At 42.1% G+C, this 21,426-nt stretch overlaps 1 protein-coding gene across 4 annotated transcripts in view; it reads left to right on the forward strand.

Moving 5' to 3' along the window:
• The window catches only part of DLG2 (discs large MAGUK scaffold protein 2), a 4,361,751-nt gene that overhangs the window by 2,407,611 nt on the left and 1,932,714 nt on the right, over positions 1–21,426 (forward strand). For all 4 annotated transcript variants that reach the window (XM_085623221.1, XM_085623223.1, XM_085623224.1 and 1 more), the window contains one exon: positions 9,562–9,645. In XM_085623221.1, the coding sequence (XP_085479347.1) occupies positions 9,562–9,645 (84 nt within the window). The remainder of the gene's footprint in view (positions 1–9,561; positions 9,646–21,426) is intronic.

Consider the following 21,426-nt stretch of genomic DNA (forward strand, 5'->3'; position numbering starts at 1 on the left):
CAGGCCCCTGGTGAGGGTGGACGGTCCTGTTGTGCGCGTACTCCATCTGAGTACGAGGGTGAGAGGGGTAACTATGTCCTGATGTGATCGTCGGCACAGTACACAAAGGGCAAGGGTTGGCTCACTTGAGTCCCGTTCTGTCCGGTCACTGAGGCTGCTGACCAATGAGGAAGTGCTGCTGGACTGCCTGAGCCATCCTCTCCGCCTGCGGTGTGTGTCGCCCAGAGTTGTCAGGCGGATGATCAAAGGAGGTCCCTGCGTGGGAGACCCCCAGCCCAATGCCCATGTCTGTAGCAGTCTCGGGGCTTACAAAATGAAAGTAAAAGCGCGCATGGTGCGCTGAAAATAAAACAAGCTTGTGACTCTTTGTGGACGTTACAAGAGACAGAAAAAGAATGGCTTTAATAAACAAGAAAGAATGAGTGGTGTGCGGCGAAGCCGCGAAAGTGAAAGCATTTGTAACCTGACACAACACAGATGGCAGGCTGCGCGCGCTGCTGACTTTCGAGCTGGAGAACAGGGTTCGAGCCTCGGCGTGGGCTGCATTATTTATTTATTTAAAAATAAACAGCGATCTTGGAGGGGAGGGGAGGGAGAGATAAATTAAAAAAATGATACACATGGAGGGGGAGACAGATACAATTTTTAAAAAAACACGGTTGAGAGGGACAAATGTAGCATCTGAAACCAAATACAACAAACGGTGCGAGAAGGTGGCTCAACAAGAACGCTACTGTCTTTGGAGCAGGAAAACAGGGTTCGATCATCAGCATGGGCTGCGTCATTTAAGTGTGATTTAAATATGAATAAGTTAAAGGTAAATAAATAAACAGGGTTAGGTAAGTGCAGGAAGCTGCCAGATGTGGAAATGCCAGCAGCAAAGAAAAGAAGTAGTCCCTAAATAAAAAGATAACAGCCAGCGGTGTAAGTTAACTGTAGTTAGTCCATGCTGCTTCCTCCAGAAACTGAAGAACAAGGAAGTGATGTATCGGACCATAAGCCAACAATGCGCAAGAAAAGAACAGCAATGCCAGATTCCACCAATGGCAAGCAACAAAACAAAGACAAATGCAATGGGTGGAGTTTCAGTAGTAATACTGATTACTTCATGCCTCGTAGAGGCAGCGCATGCGCTGCCCTATGCAAGACCTAAAACTGGTGCCTAAAAGCATAGAGCGCCAACTGTGGTTATTTGGTCGCACCGGACAAGCACTAAGTCACAAGTACAGGTCAACTAGGATGGAACGTGGGCCACATACAGGGACCAAGTTAGGCCCACTGAACAGCAGTACCTTTTATCCTGGTTTATGGAGCGTCACACTGCGGTGGTTCGAAGGAAGCTGTGGTGCTGCGAAGTAGAGTATTGCATTGTCATTGAGGAGGCTGTTGACAAGGGCCTTGTGATGCAAACGCCGGCGTTGAGGATGTGTTGTGCTTGGTGGTTCAGAGGAAACTTTGGGCTGCGGTGCCAGGTCCGGTGTCAGGGATGCATTGTGCTTCGGCAGTTCTGATGTGGCTGCATCGGTTCTGCTTGCATGACCACAGCTGGGCTGGCATATCACCTTCAGGTCACTTCCAAGGGTCCAGGACTGGAGTGGCACCACTTGTGTGGCAAGGCTCACAGCAGACTGAGTACAGTTGCTGGGTTCAAAATGGTTGGAGCCTTTTCTGTCCCTAAGGCTCAGATCAGAAGGCCAGCCAACTAGCCCTTGGAGTCACTCTGGTGTTCTAGGGTTCACAATGCAGATCAAGTCCTTTCACTCCTGTAGCAGGGCAGCAGAGTGGAGGACCTTCTTGCAGAGGAGCTCAGCAGTCTTTCTTAGTCCTGCACAGGTCCAGAGGTGTATGGAAGAGTTGGGTTTGAGGTCCAATATTTATACCTGGTGCTCACTTTGAACTAGGAGAAGTTTCTAGAGAATTACCTTGTAAGTCCCTGAAGTTTCCTGCCTCCCTTTACCTGGCTCCAGGCTGGCTTTCTGAACAAAGCAGTAGCGACAAGTCCTTTGTGTGAAGGTAGCGCACAGTCTATCCAGTTGAAGTGGGTCTGTGCCCAGCTCTGCCCCCCCATCATGCCAGTTGATGGCATCCAAGCACATGTAATCTCTCTATTGTGTATCTGTCTGGGAGGATTAAACAAAGTCCAACTGTCAACTACACACAGTCATGTTACCCAGGGACACCAAATGGTTAGGACAGGAAACTGCCAGCTCCCTAATTTTCAGTATTGTGACTTAAAATCTGACTTCACCATTAAAGAGAACTTTAAAGTACAATTCTTTAGACACCAAACTCAACATTCCTACCAGCTCCCAATTGCAAGTTATGACTTATTAAATTTAATAAGTTAACCCAATGTTATCCTTTGGGAAAGATAGGCCTTGCAGTAGTAAAACGATTGTTTAAGATATAAAAGTACATGTCCCACTTTTTAAATACAATGCAACCTGCCCTATGGACTACTTAGGTCCTACCTTAGGGATGAATTATATTAATTAATAAGGAAGGTTTAGACCTGGCAAAAGTATTTTTTGCTAGATGAAATAGCAGTTTAAAACAGCACACATGCTGCAATGGCAGGCCTGAGACATGTTTAAAAGGTTTCTTTAGTGGGTGGGTCAATGAGTGCTGCAGGCCCACTAGTAGCATTTGGTTTACATGCCCTAGGTACATTAAGTACCACTTTACTGGGCTCTTACAAGTATATTAAATGTGCCAATTGGGTGTAAGCCAATATCACAATGTTTAAAGGAGAGAGCACAAGTACTTTAGCACTGGTTAGCAGTGGTAAAGTGAACAGAGTTCTAAAGCTAACAAAAATGGGTTCAGCAAACAGGAGGGTGAAGGCAAAAGGTTTGGGGATAACTATGGAGAGGGCCAAGTCCAACAAATCCCTAAACCTGATTCACAGAATATGGATTTGCGGATTTTTCCTACTGCAAATTCCTCTGACCTCTGGGTGAAAGAAATATGTATGCTAGAGTTTCTGTAGTTGTAAATCATTGGTGCCCCACAGAATGTACGGGTTGGGTCATTGAGAAGGTACCAAACAACTAAAAGTTTAGCACTTTAATGTTATTCTTAAATCTAAAGCACATGTCCTCAATACTTAGATTGTCCCTGCTGCAAACAATTTGTAGCAGTAGAGGTATGTATAGGAATCTGTTATTTGTGTGTGTTTCCATGAACTCTCTTCAATATATTTAGGAACCCCCATATAAATGTGAATATTAACAAATCTTGAGTGTAAGTTAGTGTTTCAAAGATTGTTTTAGCCACAATCAAGTGCAATGACACATTACATCAGGCTGTTCACAGGAATTAGTTGACACAACCATCGTTCATTTCAATAGTAATCTAGTGCACCTCTTTCAATGAGTCCTATTGTGATTTCCCCAACAATCTTACAATGCCTAATGCTAATGGCATGGTATATGGTCTAAAACTGGAACAAAGTTCACTAAAGAAATATTTGAGGACTGATTGGCTCTAGACAGCAGAGATAAAAATTCCCTGGTTTGATCATGTGAAAAGTCTTCTAAAATCTTTAGATGCAAATTTGACTTTGGATTACCCATGTAGTATTTTATATTGTAATAAAAAGGAATTAAAGATACTACTTATGGGTCAGAGAAAGGTCAAGAGGGAAACCAGTGAGAGTGCTATACTATCTGTTAAGTGTTATCTTTGTTGCTACCTGTTTAATGGTACACAAAATTATATATCATCTGTAACTAGCATAAAGGATAGGTTTTATTTTATTAGGCTACTGTTATGCACTTTACATTTCATAGTAGCTTTCCCACAAATGGGGGTGTGGACAAAGAATCTACCAAACTGTCCATGTAATGGCAAACTGCTCAAGCTAACCAGCACTTTATTATTTTTTTAAATGTTACCAGCATATTAATAAACAATTTTTAAAAACATTATTTATTGCAAATAGATTGTTTTGTTTTAAGGATGCTTTTAATTACTTTTTACGTAATTTAAGTACTGTTGAAATATGTGTTGCAGTCTCTACATATAACTCTCTCAATAAAGTGAAGGAAAACATAAATTTATCTAGAAAATCGACTTTATGAGACTGATTAAAAACATATAGGGCCATATGTATCAAAATCCTCTTTTGCGATTCTCAAATAGCGATTTTTTGCGAATCGCTATTTCGGAATCGCAAAATGCTATATATGTAGGATTTGCAATAAAATTTGCGAATCCTACATATTCCTTAATTGCGAATCTCAAATTGCGATTCGCAATTAAGGAATACCTCCCCATTCATTCCTATGGGCCTAGGCCCATAGGAATGAATAGGAAGACATTCTCAATTTGAGATTAGCAATTAGAGAATCGCAAATTGAGAATGCAATTTCAAGGGTGCAAGGGTGTCAAAAGAACACCCTGTTGCACCCCTGAAATAATCATGGGTGCACATGTGGCGCACATACATGCCCAAAGGGCATGTATGTGCTTCACATTGCACTTTGAAAAATGCAAAAAAGTGAATTTTTCAAAGAAATCGCAAATTACCACCAACTTCAAGTTGGTGGTAAATTGCGATTCCTTATGGCGAAATTGCACTTTTTGGGTGCTTCTTACATTGCATTTAAGGAATCGCAAAATTTGCAATTCCTTAAATGCAATTGCAAAATAAGGATCGCAAATTTTGCGATTCCTTATTTTGCACGCAGATTTGCCTTCATACATACCACTTAGCAAAATTGCGATCGCAAACGCCGAAATTCTGCGAATTTCGGCGTTTGCGATCGCAATTTTGCTTGATACATATGGCCCATATTCATCTTGTATACTATAATTATGATAAGATATGACTTCCACTAATGTAGACGAACACCTTTGAAGATTTATTGTATCTAATGTACACTTTTTGCCTCAATACCGAACCGATTCAGCGATGTTCTCTGAATTCTAATTCTAATGATTTTATTTTTAGAGTTGTCTTGAATTTTTAAAATCTACGTATCTTTTATGGATTTTATCCAAATAAAGATTAATTGAAATTGGATTTGCCTAATGCTGGTGCTTTTTGTTGCATGACGAACATAGTTATTCTAGTCACATTTCCAATTTCTAACATTACTTCTTCTGTAAACCATTACACAAGTCCATTGGCGGCTGGCGACAATTCAAAGTGGTGGGGCGAGCAAACTTCCACGGCGAGAAACCAGAATGCCGTTAGCCTCAGTGTCAAAGCTCTCAGTCATGGCTCATTATTAACAAGGTTTATAATGAGCCATGACTGAGAGCTATGGAGTTGAGGCTGAATGCAAGGTGCTGACTGCCGACCTCAGCAACATTAAATAAATGCTTGCATACAAAAAAATCACTAAATCGCTGACATGCATTACATTATCGTTTTAAAGTTAAAATGAAAATTTAATGCATGTCAGCGATTCAGTTACTGTTTACATTGCTGAATCCTGTGGTGCTCTCTATGTGATCTAGCTCGAGCAGTTTATACACAAAGACAAGCAGCAATAAACAGTATGTACCCTGTGTGTCTGGCGGTGCTTGCCATTTATTGGTTAGTCCAAACCTATAAAATGGTTTATCTCATCTCGGCTCAGCGGTTTATGTAAAGCGCAAAGCACAGAAGCCAATATGCACCTGCCATTCACAGTTTACGTCAAGCACTATATGAGATCGCGGACAAGCGGTTCATATACAAAGACAAGCACAGGAGGGCAGTATGTCCTTTCTGTGTCTGGTGGCACCTGTTCATTTCTAGTTGGTTGTGACCTACAAAATGCTGTATTTGACCTCAGCTGAGCTGAATGGTTTATAAACGGAGATAAGCATGAGTGGGCAGAGTGCATCTGTCAGTCACAGTTTATTCTGGTCTACAAAGCTCTAAATCTGATCTAAACAGAGCGGTTTAGTGTGCAGTACCTACCCCATGCCTCTGGTGGCGCCAGCCATGTGTTTGCTCTAAACCTAAGTGAGGATAAATGGTGAGTCTGAGTCGTGCAGCTGTCTAGAGCAAGAGCAAGAACCCAGAAGCGTGCAAAAGGAGCCTCTGGCTGAGTCAGTGATGTTTAGGCATGGGCTGGGAGATTGTAAAGCAGACGAGGCATGAGATCCCAGCACTAGTGCCAGTCTGTTCACTGCTGAGCTCAGACAGTGGCTCAGAGACCCATCTGTGAGAGCTGTGCATCTTACTGCATGGGTGTTTGTGCAATATTACTTAAATATAAAAATAAATAATGAAATGCCTACTTAACTTAAACTCTTGCTGCACTCCAGTTCTGGTGTTATCTCCAATTCTCCGAACACGGGTCTCTAGAGCTAACTCCCCTAACCAATCCAGACGTTGCTCACAAGCTGTTAGCCACCATGAACGGAGCACCAGGATTGGTTGAAGCGGGCTGGCTCAGCGCTCATACTGGCACTAGGGGTCTGGGCTGTCTATCCACTCAGCTGTCTAACACAGCTCAGGTTGGAAAAGTTTAAACAGCGCATGTCAGGCTGGCTGTCACAAGACAGCTGGCTAAAGTGACATGCACACTTTAAACTGGTGTAGCCAGGCACCCCTCCTCCCTGCACCTAGTCTGCACCACAGCAATGGCCCTGCCCCACAATGCCCTCACACTCAGCTCAGGCTGAAGTCAGAGCAAAAAATAAAATGGTAACAAAGTCACTTTATTACCATTTTATTTTTAACTTTTGCTGTGCCCAGAGCAGGGGGCCGGCAGTCGGCACCTTGCATTCAGCCTCAGCTTCAGAGCTCTCAGTCATGGCTCATTATAAACCTTGTTTATAATGAGCCATGACTGAGAGCTTTTACAATGGGCCTAAAGGCACTGCTGGTTTCTCTCAGTGGAAGTTAGCTCGCCCCACCACTTTGAATCGTCAACTGTCGACACTGTGCAGATGTTCACAAAAACTAGTCCACCTGATGGACTTTTCCTCATAAGGACGCCCACTTTAAAAGGTAACTAAGGTATGGTGCTATGGACTATAGGGATTGGTTTCTTGAACTACTGGGTACATCCACAAAGACACACCGGTATCAATCAGGGAGTTGTGAAGCTCGCTACTCACCCGTAAGGGTCTCACGGTGCTGGGGGTAGGGGTGGGTGCAGCTCTGTCCAGTAAAAGAGTCAGGTTTACAAAACAGTTCCAGAGGATTCTTCACAGTGGAAGCACAATTAAACTACCCCAGATAAAAGCAAAAGTGAGTGTAATTTCGAGAGTGAGAAAAGAACGCCAACACCCTATATTAAATTTGGTGCATTGGAAGTGATTTCTGGAACTTTTTACGTGAACAAATACAAATTTATATTACTCACCATAAGTTAGGGATCCTATACACATGGTTTGGGCATTTTACACAAATGGCACACTTAAACTTTAATAACACTTGTTATGAATTGGATTTCTTATTGGCTGAGGTATGCACCCTGTCCAAGCAAGAACCATAATCTTAGCCAGGTTGAGTGTTATACACACTAAAAGTTTACCCATGCTCACCCACTAGTAGCTTGGCACAGAGAAGTCAGGAAGAGGCAATGTGTATAGTATTTGTGTACAAACACACGCACAGTAACACAGTAAATACACCACAATAGTACTCCACACTGGAAACAGCGTTTACAACGCTGTCATTACATAGCAGTGCTTTTACAATGCGGTCATTACAACAACCACATTGTTAGTATGCGATTTCTTTACATCACAAGTCATTAGAATGACTTGCTGTAGGGGGAGATAAGGTATGGGAAATGAATTCCAACACCTTCCCTACTGTTGAGCAAACTGGAGTAGGAATAGTGAATAATACTATTCCTAAGTCCAGCGCGCCCCCTACATCAAATTGTTCGAATGACTTGCGATGTAAAGGTATCGCGTACTAACAACACTACAGTGGGAGTATGCAACTATTTGTGTGGGGACAGGTGCAAATGTCAGCTCCTCCCACTCCCTCTAGCTCAGGAAGACCTATCAGCCTGGTGATGGGCCATAAGCATATGTAGGGCACACCTCAGCTCCCTTTGTGTGCAACTGTCTAGAGGGAATGCACAAAGCTTAGCTGTCACCCAATCCAGATGTGTATTTCAGAGACAGGCAGAGGCACAGAATGATTAAAGTAAGAAACTGCCAACTTTCTAAAAGCGGCATTTTCACACCTGTAATTTAAAAAACAACTTTACTAAACAATGTGTTTTTTAAAGTGTGAGTCCAGAGACACCAAACTTACTCTTCCCATCTTTCCCCAATTGGAAGTTACCCTTGTAAAGTGTTACAAGGCAGGTCCAAGACTAATCTTTGGGAAAGATAAGTCTTGCTGTAGGGTATTTCAGTACCAGGGCATGTAAAACAGAAAAGTACATGTCCTACCTTTTAAATGCACTGCATCCTGGCCATGGGGCTACCTAGGCTCTACCTTATGTGTGACATATGTAATAAAAGGGAAGGTTTGTGCCTGTCAAGTAGGTGAACTTGCCAGGTCAAAATGGCAGTTTAAAACTGACGACACAGGCTCTGCAGTGGCAGGTCTGAGACGTGATTGAAGGGCTACTCAAGTGGGTGGCACAATCAGTGCTGCAGACCCACTAGTAGCATTTGATTTACAGGCCCTGGGCACATTTAGTGCACTGTACTAGGAGCTTATCCGTAAATCAAACATGCCAATATCAAATGCCATTACTTTTTAGACACAGAGCACATACACTTTAGCACTAGTCAGCAGTGAAAGGGTGCGCAGAGCCCTACAGCCAGCAAAAACGAAGTTCAGCACACAGTCAAAAACAGGGAGTCAGAAGACAAAAAGGCAGGGGAAACTATGCCAAACAGATGCCAGGTCTAACAACAGTGTGTTTTATCGGCAGTTGTTTTTAGCCTCTGGCTAGTTACAATGGAGTTTATATTCTCCACATCTCTACATACAGACATTTTATAAAATTTGAAAACAGTAATAAACTCATCATTTTGTGACTGTTACTAAACATGTTGCAGAACGTTTCCCATGTTGGAAACAAATGCAATTTTACTCGTGAAATGCACGAGTAAATGCATACAGAGGGCAGGAAGGGCAATAAAGCATCTACATATTTTGTAAAGGGAAGGAAAAATTGACTTGTTCACAGTTAATTATATAGTACTCGTGGGGAGATTTTAAATGATTGCACGTGCAAATGCACATTTCAGTATCATTTACTCATACAGACTTCCCAATGTAATTTAAGTAGATTTTGCCAGGTCAGAGTGCTCTTGGAAATCTACAAATGTCTTAGTTTTCCAGAAATACTCTTGGGAGCCTTTGTGAATGACCTAAGCCTGAAATGTTCTCCACCTTTTACTGAAACCCTTTGGGGGTAGTTTTCTGACTTTTGCTACCTGAGCATTTAGAATCTTTTTCTGATCCTACATCTCTGCTCCTTCTCGAGTTTGCAAGGGAAACTACGGGAATAATTTTGTCAAAAATCAAAAAGACATTTGTGAGAAAAATTATAGCAGAGAATATGATTTTGTAATAGAATTCAGCAATGAGAAATGTCTCTAATAATCTTAATTTTAATTGTCAATTTTGCTTTCTTACAGGCCAGTCCAGCCCCCATAATTGTGAATACAGATACTTTGGACACTATTCCATATGTAAGCTACACACCATTTCATGATAACCCAGTAAGTGTCAATTTTACCTTCAGAAAAGCTCACTTTGTTGCTAATGCTGTGTTTTGGTGCCATATTTTGTGTTCTCGGTATTTGTACAGAGCATGTTCTGCTAAAGGTACAGCCTATCCTGCATTAGGAAGCTGTGATTAGCTGAAATATCCCTGTTTAACTATTGTAGCAGCTGCATTCACCTATATGCAGGACACAGCCAAACAACATTGCCTGTGCACATAGGACATGCGCTTGTTATGCTTTTCTGACTATTCACTTCAGGAAACGAGTTTGCTATCACACATTTACTCTTTTGCCCTCTGTCCCCAATCCAAGAACAATGACCAGAAAATTAAAGGTGTCATACCTGCCAACCACTCTCAACCTTATTCAAGGGACGCAGGATACCTCGATGTGGATGTAACTAAAAGGTTAATCGTTTTCAAGACATTTGTGATACAGCACAGCGGTTGAAGTTATACCTATGCCAGTTACTTATAAGATTCTAATTTCCCTGGTTATATGTTTTTTAAATTGTTGAGGTTTTTCAGTATATTTCTAAGTTTTTTTTAACATAAGTTAAAATTTTACCTTCTTCACATATAACTCCAAATTACCTTTTGTTTTTTTCAGTAAATTTCATTTTTTTTTAACGTAAAGCAATATTTTACTACAATACGTTTACCACACCAACACCTCGCTGAGGACAGCTTTTGGCCAAGTGCAGCAGGGGTGGGTTGTTGTTTGGCTGACGTCTTCTTGTTTTTAAAATTGTTTGTCTTGGAAGGCTTCTGTGGGACTACCGGGGTCAGTGCTGGTTCACACAATAGGGCAGTAGCCATGGGGGTGGGGGCATTTGAGGGCCGGGCAAGCCCATAATAATCTTTGTCCCCTCTAAACGACTGAGGCACCAGACACAGTATAGAGGTGCAGGGATTCAGAAGGTAAATGAGCAATAAAAATGCATTTACATTTTGGTTTTATCTTGTTACATTTGCTTTGTGTTCCAAGACAGCAGAAATATATGTCAGGCTATCTTCTTAAAACATTATGCTTATTCTTGTATTTTCGTCATTTGATTTCAAAGTGAGAGGATTTTGTAAAGTGAACTATGTTTCAATCTATCGGTGGTACAGGCAGGGCCACTGGAATTAGGCACATATTTTAATAGTATTACTCCATTATTTTTTCCTTTTTGCACATGTTTGAACTGTCTGGGCAAAGGGTTCACTATATTAGTACCAGTTCCAGATCCAAATATCGATTGTTTTGAGTAATCGAAAGGTGACCAGTCAACCATTGCACAGGACCTTCCAGTGCACGGCAGCACAAGTTGCAGCATTTTTAGTAACTTTTGATGTGTTCAAACTAGAAACAAAATCTGTTTTTTTGTTAGAATCTGTAGATTATGCAGCAGATGATGGATTATGTGGCAAATGAATTATTATGCGGTAAAGCAGTAGCAGCAGAATCACATAATTTCACAGTCGTAGAATAGCATAATTGCAGTGGCCTTGTGTACGAGTGCAAAACAAATACTGTAAGATGCCAATTTGTTTCTAATTCACAAAAATGTAAATACATGTAAAAGAACTGTACAAATATTTCAACATATACCAGCAGTTACAAAAGCACAAATGAAGCACATTTTGTTTTGTAATTCTGTAGTTCAAATGAAGGGTATATGGGAAGGTAACAACACCATTACCCTAACTGCTTTATCAACATGTTTCTGCCGTAAGTAGCCGCCCGTAAGGGTCGAAGGCATTTTTCAGGATACGGATCCCTAGAAAAGGTTCGAGAAACGTACCCCCCTAGTCTTGTCACTATATGGTAGGGCCCTCATACGTAGCTATACTTGCCCTTTTTGTAGACACACAGCGGCTGTGTCCCTATAAAGGAATAGAAAATACCAAAGTTAGAATCCGATAGTGTTAGTTCTTCACCTCCACCTACCCTCGGCCAATCCATCATTCCACCAGATGCCTGTGCTTAAATTTGTATATTCTCATTTCATAAAAAGAAATCCCGGAAAGAGATCCCACAGAACGATTACAGAAAGAAATCAATATCATTTTGGAGGAAGCACTTGTCAATGGGTGCATTATTCAAAAGTAGGCTACTTTTCTAGTTAAAGAGAATCATAAAACACCTTATTTTTATTCCCTACCTAAAGTACACAAAATGACCAGACCCTCCACCAGACAGACCTATAGTGTTCGGGATTGGTTCTATCCGGGAAACACTTTCACAATATTGCGACTTGTATTTCAGACCATTGGATCAGAGTCTGCCAGCCTACCTAAAGGACACGAGGGAGGTATTGAATTTAATCAATGACCTTGAATTCAACCCGATGTAAGATCTGTTGATAGGGTTGAATATAGAATCATTATAGACAAATATCCCCCGGAGGGAAACTCTGTGGGTGATTGAGAACATTCTGTATGCAGGATACCTACTTAGACAGTTGTAGAATTTGTCTCGGTCTGAGGGATCCCTATTCAAAGATTTCTTTCTTTTCTATATTCTTTTTTCTCTGTGCTCCTCTCTGGATGTTGGTCTGCACCAGGGAGTCGCAGCGGCCCTATGATGAAGCATGCCACTTATTGTGTGGGTGAGGGCAGTATGTACACCCCTATTGGATTCCCAAATTGGGTTATGATTTTTTCTTACCTTTTCACAAGTCTAGGGGAGTTTGGTTTTTCCTCTTTTAAAAAAAAAAAAGGTTAAGAAATTCTTTTTGGAACTAGGATGGAACTGGCTGTCCCACGCCCTAGAGGGTAATACGTATAAATAAACATTTCTTGAGTTATTACCCCTATTTACAAGTCCTTCTTGTGTAGTGAGTAGCATAGTTGGTTGGAGAACGAGGGAAGGCTCAATCTCTCTTCCCTTCATTTTTGTGGATCTAATATGCGTAGTTGTAACAGATGAAGTTTAATGGTTTAACCAGGTTGGGTAAGGTGGTTAGGTAGATATTGAATAGTAAAGGGGATATGATGGAACATAGTGTTGTATGTGAGGAGTTGATAGCCCTACTCCTGACCCAGTCCTGAGGCGGAAGCCGGGAGCTGGAGGTACTAAAACAAACTCGGTTTGCATCGTATTTTAATTTGTGTGGTGTCACTTATTAACTTGCTTCACCTTATTACTGTTCTAGGCACAAGCAGTTAAAAAGCCTCTTTCTTAATTCACAGCGCTGTTGACGCTGTCGCGCTATCTTATTGACAAAGCGGCCGCCATTGCACCTGGCGCGCTCGCCGACCACGCCCACTAGAGGCCACGCCTACTCCCCCTAGAAATGTGCCTGCATAGGAAGCGCAGCGGACGAGCGCAGCGGGAGCGCCGTTTGCGCGCCGAAGGCGCGCCTAAGGCAAGCCCGTCTGCGCCCGTCCGCGCTAAGACCGCGCCAGGCGCCGGAACCCCTGCCCAAATTCCATCAGTCCTCAGGTACGCCTCTAGCGACCTCCACCAACTCCGAGGTAAGCTCGACTGCCCCTGCAAATTTGATCTATCTACGGTACTTGTCTCCTCCAGCTGCTCCAAATGTCACTGGACCCTCAACCTAGAAGCCGAACGGACAACATCCCCCAAAATCTTGCGACCTCTCTTTACAGGTGCCCTGATAAATGCCAGGTCAATGTGTAAACACAGTCAAGACATCCACGATCTCATCATTGACCACGATCTGGACTGTCTCATGATCACTGAGACCTGGCTCACTGAAGACAGTAACCCAGACATTGCCACCGCCCTCCCCCCGGGCTACTCCTTCCATAGGCAGGATAGACAGAAAGGCAGAGGAGGAGGTGTCGCAATTATCCTTAGGAACACCTTTAACTGTCACACCTTCTGCCTTGATCCCCTCACCGACGCAGAAGGCATAGGATTTTGCATAAACCTTAGCCAAATGCTCTCCTTCACCGGTGGCCTTATCTATCGTCCACCTGGTAATGCAACGAAATTTTTGGACTCGTTAGACGACGCTCTTGGAAGCTTCCTTCTTCGCTACCCACACTTTACCCTCCTGGGAGACTTCAACATACATCTCGAATCCACAGCAGACCCGCATACCAGAAACTTTCTGCAGTCGTTGGACATCTTCAAACTACAACAAAGCGTCAAACTTCCCACACACTCCCTTGGTCACACTCTGGACGGCATCTGTTCAAACTTTCCGTCCCTCTCCTCCCTATCCCCCATACCTCAAATCTGGACTGATCATTGTCTAATCCCCTTTCATATCTCCAGCTGCCATACCCCTATTTGCAATAAACGTATGCGCCATCTCACCCACCCCATCAACTGGAATACTGTCCAGAAAAACCTCATTCTTCATCCTCTTTCCCCATCTAATGCCCCTTCCCCCTCGGGTGACATAGACAGAGACGCTATAAGTCTCAACAATTGGCTCACTCACGAAATTTCGAGTCGTTGCCCTCCCCACAAACTGGACAGGGCCTCGAAAACATCTAAATACAAGGCCCCTTGGTTCACGCCGGACCTAACTGCCGCTCACCTCCTTTGCAGAAAAGCAGAACGGAGATGGCGTAGAACCTACGACAACGGCGATCGCAGGAATTACATCCTACAGAGGAAAATCTATCTTGCATCCATTAAATCAGCTAAAAAAACTTACTACGTCAACGCCATTAAGGATGCTAGTCTAAAGCAAAAAACCCTTTTTGCAATAGTTAAATCCTTTACCAAACCTAAAGCTCTTCAACTGGAAATCCCTCCATCTCAAGAATTTTGTGACAAAATCTCCGACTACTTTGATGACAAAATCACCTCCATTCACAAAAATTTTCCCCCCCCTCCCCCTGTTCCTTCACCCCTGGACCCGGACCATTTCAACCAGCCTATCAATAGTCTCAAAAGTTTTACTCCTGTCACCTTGTCCCAGACCAGAGAAGCGATCCTCGCCTGCAAATCTGGCTCCCCCTCTGACCCCTGTCCACCTCATCATCGATGATGTCAACCCCTCCATCAATGCTACAATCAACCAATCCCTCTCATCCGGTTCTGTTCCCCGCTCTTGGAAAAAAGGGGTGGTCAAGCCGCTCATGAAAAAGTCGAACAAACCCCCCTCCGACCTGACTAACCTCCGCCCGATCACCCTCTTACCCGCACTAGGTAAAATAACAGAGCAGTTGGTCCACAAGGAGCTCAAGACCTTCCTGGATTCACATAACTTACTTCACCCCCAGCAATCCGGCTTCCGGTCGAAACATTCCACTGAGACGGCCCTGATCGAACTGACCGATACCATCAAAATCCTTCAAGATCAAAGGAAGAAGGCTATCTTGATCCTTCTCGACCTCACGGCAGCTTTCGACACCATTTCTCATTCCATTCTGATCAATAGACTCTTAGATATCGGTGTCACCAACTCTGCCCTATCCTGGATTAGTTCTTTCCTCAGTGACAGGTACCAAACCGTCACCCTTGGCCCCTATCATTCCAAGGAGAAAAAGGTGTTTTGTGGTGTCCCTCAGGGTTCCATTCTGAGTCCCCTCCTCTTCAATATCTATCTTATCCCTCTCCTTACCCTCATAGAATCGTTCGGCATAACCGTCACCTCTTATGCCGACGATACTCAGTTGATCATTCCTCTTGATGACAATTCCAACACGGCTGAGCTCAACCTGAAACACTGCCTTACAGCAGTCTTCCAATGGATGGACACCAATCACCTGCGCTGCAACTCGAATAAAACCGAGATTCTTCCCATTGGAAAAAATGCTTCCTTCTGCCCTGCCCTGTGGTGGCCGGACAACTCTGCTGCCCCACCACAAACTGTTTCATCAGCCAGGAACCTAGGGGTTCTCTTCGACTCCGAGCTCTCCTTCGATCTCCATGCCTCGACCACAGCAGGAAAATGCTTCGGCATAATAAAGTCCTTAAGGAAATTCTTTGATTTCCTCCCGCTTGACTCAAGAAAAACGGTGGCAGTAGCCCTCATTCTCTCCCGTGTGGACTACTGCAACGGACTCATGGCAGGGACCAAAAAGTCCACCCTCGCCAAACTACAAAGTGTCTTGCACACTGCCGCCCGGCTTGTCTTAAAACTTCCACGAAAATCTTCCATCTCCGCAGCCCTTAAGGCCTTACACTGGCTCCCCCTGCATAAGAGAATCCTCTTCAAAATTCTCATTGTAGCCTTCCGAGCCTTCAACAAATCCGGTCCTTCCTACCTGACTAAACGCTTCCCCCATTATACTCCGTGCCGCTCCCTTAGATCTTCACAAGATAACCTCATGACCCTGTCTAAATTCAACCTGAAATCCAAAGGCGGCAAAACTCTAAGCACCTTAGCCATTAAAGCCTGGAATAATATGCCAAGGCATCTCACGCTCCAAACAGTCGAGAAGCCATTCCGGAAGCTTCTAAAAACCTGGATCTTCAAGCTTCCCGACGACTGGTCCAAAGCTGCCATCTAGCCTCCCTCACTTCACTCTGTGACTTGGAATCAGGACTCATAGCGCCATGATGCTCCTTCCGGAGCGACCGTCTGCGCTTTAGAAATACCTTTCCAAATTCCAAATTCCAAATAGGAAACCCAAACCTACCATTCAGAAGCAATATCCAATCAGGAAACTTCGGATTCCAAAATGGCATGTTGCTTTCATTAGCCTTTTGTGCTGGGGAAGAGTTATCAGATGTCAGGTGCGACTTTCATTTGACTGACATTGCTCCAGCCTGCAATGGTCTGTTGTGAAATATAGCCTGGTGAAATTAGGTATCTGCTCTACAGGCTGTTATTTTGTTTGCAGGAGCCACATAGTTTGTTAGATTAATGTGCCTGCTGCAGCAGGGTGACAATACCCTAACTAGCAGCAGTGTGAATTAGAAATGACCCAATATAGCGTACCATGTCACAAAGATCTGCTAACTGACTATCTTTTAAAAATGGTTTAATATCTGAATAATCCTGCCAGAGTCAGCACACTGAGGATTCATCTCCTTCAACTAAATATTGTGGCAAACATAATCAGGTCATTTGAGGCTGAAAGCATTAGTATTTAATGCACCTCCCTAGACATCTCTGCAGAACATCAACTAACATTTTCCGATTTTTGTATAATTTAATTTAAGATCCGTGGAGGAGGAATCTGCTTTTTGAACTTTATTGACTTATATGAGATTGTGCTTTATCTTTACCTAATGTATGGTTATATCAGATAAATTGCTGTTATGAGGTCCAATGTAAATAATGTACTAAATGCAAAACATTAGGTGAAGATTTGGGATTTGTTTAAGTATATTAATCCAGTGTTTAGTCTTTTTAAATCCATTACACTATAAAAAAACAACGTTCATAAAACCTTTTGTACACTTATTTTACATTTAAACAAAAAAGTATAAATATTAGAAAATCTGTAATGTCGTCTCATTAAAATTCATAATATATTTCACTTATCTCTCATGTGACAGAACATAGGCAAAAGATGTTTCTTTACAGTCAGAGTAAGAGGCAAAACGACTCCTTTTTTCCTAGGATGGACTTAATATTTCCCATCAATATCGTTGCTCATGATTAATTTCAGTATTGTCCTTGAGTCCAGAATGTTCTTCTTGATTGGGTACCATCCTTAATCATTTAGTTTAGGATTGCTAAACTCTCGGTCAATTTGTAATCTAACTGAACTTCATATATATACTTTTTGTGTTACTACTCCTTTATTTGGGCTATTTCTATTAAATTGACTACTAAAACTTTTACTCCGCTACAGATAAGTGGGGGTGAGATTCCTCCCAGCCATTTGGGATTTCTTTTTACTGGGAGAAGTGTGGGAATGCTGGGTGGTAGGAATGTAATTAATCCAACATTTTCCTTCATAAAAATGTCTGCAAAATCTGTGATTTAGCCAAAGTTTGAATTTGCAGGCCATTCTGGGTAACAAAAAAAGTATTGGAATCCATGCAAACTACACCACCACAGACTTCCTTAGGTGCCTTTGTTTGAAAACTGATAGCTCAGTCACACAAGTAGGGCACTACTGTTATTGGGAAAAATGTAGGAATGCTGGGTGGCTGGATATATGTGGATCCCTACAAATTCCATTTTTCTGCCACTTTCATTTTGCAGAGTAACATCAGCATGTACAGCGCAATACAACAAAACAAAAATCAAACTTGGGACTTGTGCGAAGCATTTTCATTGTGGACCGACTTTGATTTTGAAAATGAAAACATTTCTGGTGTTTTTTCCAGAAACATTTTCTTTTCCAGTACTGTGGATGACCCTTTGAACTCTACTGCACTAAGGAAGTAGTGTGGTAGATGTCAATGGGTCATCTGCCCTAAAGCAGTTAAAACCTACCAAATTCATGCAGCCTGATGTCCTGTCCAACAAGAATTGATGACAAAATGTGGGGATATGATGGTACATTACATTAACTTCTTCGCTCCAGGATAGTAGGGGACTTCTCCAGTTCCAAGAGACCTACAGGATGAAAGACCTTTGGGATTGGTGAGCAGTGAAAAGCACAGTTGTCCAAACAAGGTGGTAGGTGCTGCTAATAGCCATGCACAGACAAGAGAAAGTTTCAGTTGCCATACATGGTCTATGGGGAAGAGGGCTAGAGAGAGAATATGGAGTAGTACAAAGAAGATAGAAGAGACGATAGAGAGATGAAGTGCTAAGAAAAGACAGAAGATTACGAGAAAGAAAAGAGAGTAAATAGAAAAAGCAAGAGATAGCAGAAGCAACAGGAACTGAAAAATAGATGCAGCAGCAAATTGAAAGGGATTGCAGGGAAAGGTTGAAAGAGACAGCAGGGGCAGAGATTGGAAGTAAATAGAGAAATTAAGAGAGAGTCTAAAGGAGCGCAATAATAGCTAGGTACAATCAGACAGACGGTGATTGGTGATTTTCAGTAGAATATATAAGCTCATCATGTTTTGGCCAATTCAGGTGGCTCAAAGGGATTTCAAAGCACAGATTTGCACTTTATTTTCTAAACGTGATCCTAGTGTAAGATCCACAAATCACCTGGCATAGTGTTCTTTAAAATCCCAATAAGGTCTAACCATGGTTACTTGATCAACATAGCTTTTTGCACATTGCTTAACAATGGCACACTCTTGGTATTTGTTACTATGTGCTCTTTGTGAGAAGTGCTGACACTTTCTCTTTTAATGCATTTTAGCCATGTCTACATTTGCTGACATGGTCACTAAAAAAAGTACAACTTACCTGCTGAGAAGTTAAAGTTCTGTTAAGGAGGTGATTTTGCTTTACATTGCATTAAATTTAAATATGGCAGTCTCCTAACTGTTTCATAACATGAAGCTTGACTTTGATCTGCACCTGTAGTAATGGCAAACAATCTCTCTACAAGTAAATATATTCCATAATGCACATGCTTAAAATATACAAAGCTGCCAGTCAGCCTACTTTACAACTTTACATCCTTCTACTTTAAATCGCATTAAATTGATCAAATTTTATGTTGGATTGTGAAAAGGTGGTTGAGTGTTCTTTAATATGTACCTAAAAAAATCAAATTATTCCTTCGCATAAAATCACACTGCCTGCACCCTAAATATCCAATCTAGAATATTGATGACAGAATATCAAATTGAAAATATCAACATGTGAGTAAGTATAGTTTTTCAATTCCTTACGCTACATATATTTACCTAAGCAATATATCTATAGTTTCCAGGCAATATATATCTGGAATTAGGAATAGTAAATATATATTTTTCTATATGCACTTACCTCTCAATATTCTGTCTTCAAAATATTTGTATAATGATTTTCTGCGGGTCTTTATTTAGTAGTACAACCAGCATTTGAGAAAGAATGCAATTATAGAGGACAGCTTAAATGTTTGGTCATAGCTAAGAGCCATGCCCCTTAAAGAGATACTTCTGGCTGAGGGCCTGTCACACAAGACTCCTGCTGGACCACAACGGTGCAAGGAACTTTTTTCTCCTTTTGGAATTTCTGGGACTTTCCCACATGGTCTATGCGGTCAGGTTACCCCTCCGCAGACCCCTTCTACATCTTTTTGAACATATTCTCAATCCCCAAGTCCTGTAATGGCAGTTGCCACATTTTTCTTCATGTTGCGGCCACAAATCAGATTGTTTCGTGCAGTGGGCCAGATCAATCAGAATGCACATTTTTCCCACAGGAGTCCAGGGACAACAAATATCTATACATTTTAAGCCCTAATTTCTCTAAAAAAGCTGAACATAATTACACTAAATCACAAAAAGCATGCTTCTGAGTAAAGATATAGCTTTCTGCAAAATTCGGTGCAATTCTGTTCAGCCATTTTTCCTGAATCGTTGTCTGAGTTTTCCTATAGCAAATGCATAGGAGGAGAAAGTATTTATGGGAACCCCCCCTTTTCTCTTAGCCCCCGCTTGACGGATCACTCTAAAATTTTCCACAAAGAAGTTAAGGTGGATGTATTTTTTTGTGGAAAGTTTGATGAAGATTGTTTAATGGCACCAAAATTATTAGCAAAACAATAAACGCTTTTCCTATGGAACCTCTGACTCGTGTATAAGAACATAGTGACTTTGACGAAGACCGTAAGATTGAAATGTGTTGTCGTGAAATAAAAGCATCTTAATCATAATCTCGGAGTGCAGTCTTTCTGTGGCCCAGGAGGGGACCCCCCACAGGGTACATTGAGAGTGTGTGTGTATATTACCTAGTGGCAGTCATCGCTAGGTAGTTTAGTGAGGCCTGCTTTCCCATAGAGGAGCGTTTTTTGGTTTGCTATTAACTTTGACCCCGTTTGATAAATCTCCACAAAACTTGCGAAAAACAGTTCTTCCACCTCAGCTCCTTCCTGGAAAGTTCTGGGGTGATCCACCAAGTGAGGGGTGTGAAAAAAGAGGGGTCACTAAATGCCATAACCCTCATGCATTTTCCATAGACTTCTTTAGACAAGGCTACTGCAAAAACTGCTGAATGGAATGGCACCAAATTCAGCAGGAAGCTAGATCTTGGTCTGCTTTTTGTGATTTAGTGTAAATCCGTTCAGCAGTTTTGAGATATTAAGGCTCTAAATTAATTATATATTTTAGCAGTTGGCCTCGCTAGAGTCTTGTGGGAGTCCTGCGAGAGGGTAAAAGTATAAATGGAGCCCTGTGATTGGTCGAGAGGCCTGATTTTCCTGTGAGCCTTCATACTCTTGTGGGAGTAAAAGACTCCCACAAGTCTCGCAAGTGCTCTACTTGGCTGGCTGTTGGAATGTTAGAAATTAAATGGCCGGCATTACTGTTTACTGTGGGGAATTGGAGGTGTTGTGGAAATTAAGTTAAAAAGCTATATAAGGGGGCAGTACAAAGGCATGCTGCCCCCCTAGATTTAAAGAGGAGGTCTCTAAGGGATAACTACTGTGATGAAAATAAATGCATATTGTTTTTAACTAATTTCTATGATCTCAATGGACTCTCACAGGATCGTGAATAGTAAAAATGAGTAGATGAGTTATTTTAAAAAAAAAATCTTTTATCATCTCATGAGATTCTTGCGGGATTGTGTAAAGTAGGAAGGAGTAGGTGATGTGTTAACATACTGTGCTATGCACACATGTTACTGTTGGAAGGAGTCTTAATGGAGATGATATTTATCAGTCTCTAATGATTTATGGTCATTGGTTTGAGAAACGTTGTGAGTAGAATCAAGGCTTATCCACACACCCTACTATGCACACCCGTCATGTGAGAAAGAGGTTGGAAAGGAGAGGCCATGCACTCCCCACAGTCTAATACGCACACCTGTCATTTGGCAGAGAAGTCTGAAAGGAGAACCCAGTCCCTCCC

This window comes from Triturus cristatus, chromosome 8 (assembly GCF_964204655.1).
Source record: "Triturus cristatus chromosome 8, aTriCri1.1, whole genome shotgun sequence".
NCBI lineage: Eukaryota > Metazoa > Chordata > Amphibia > Caudata > Salamandridae > Triturus > Triturus cristatus.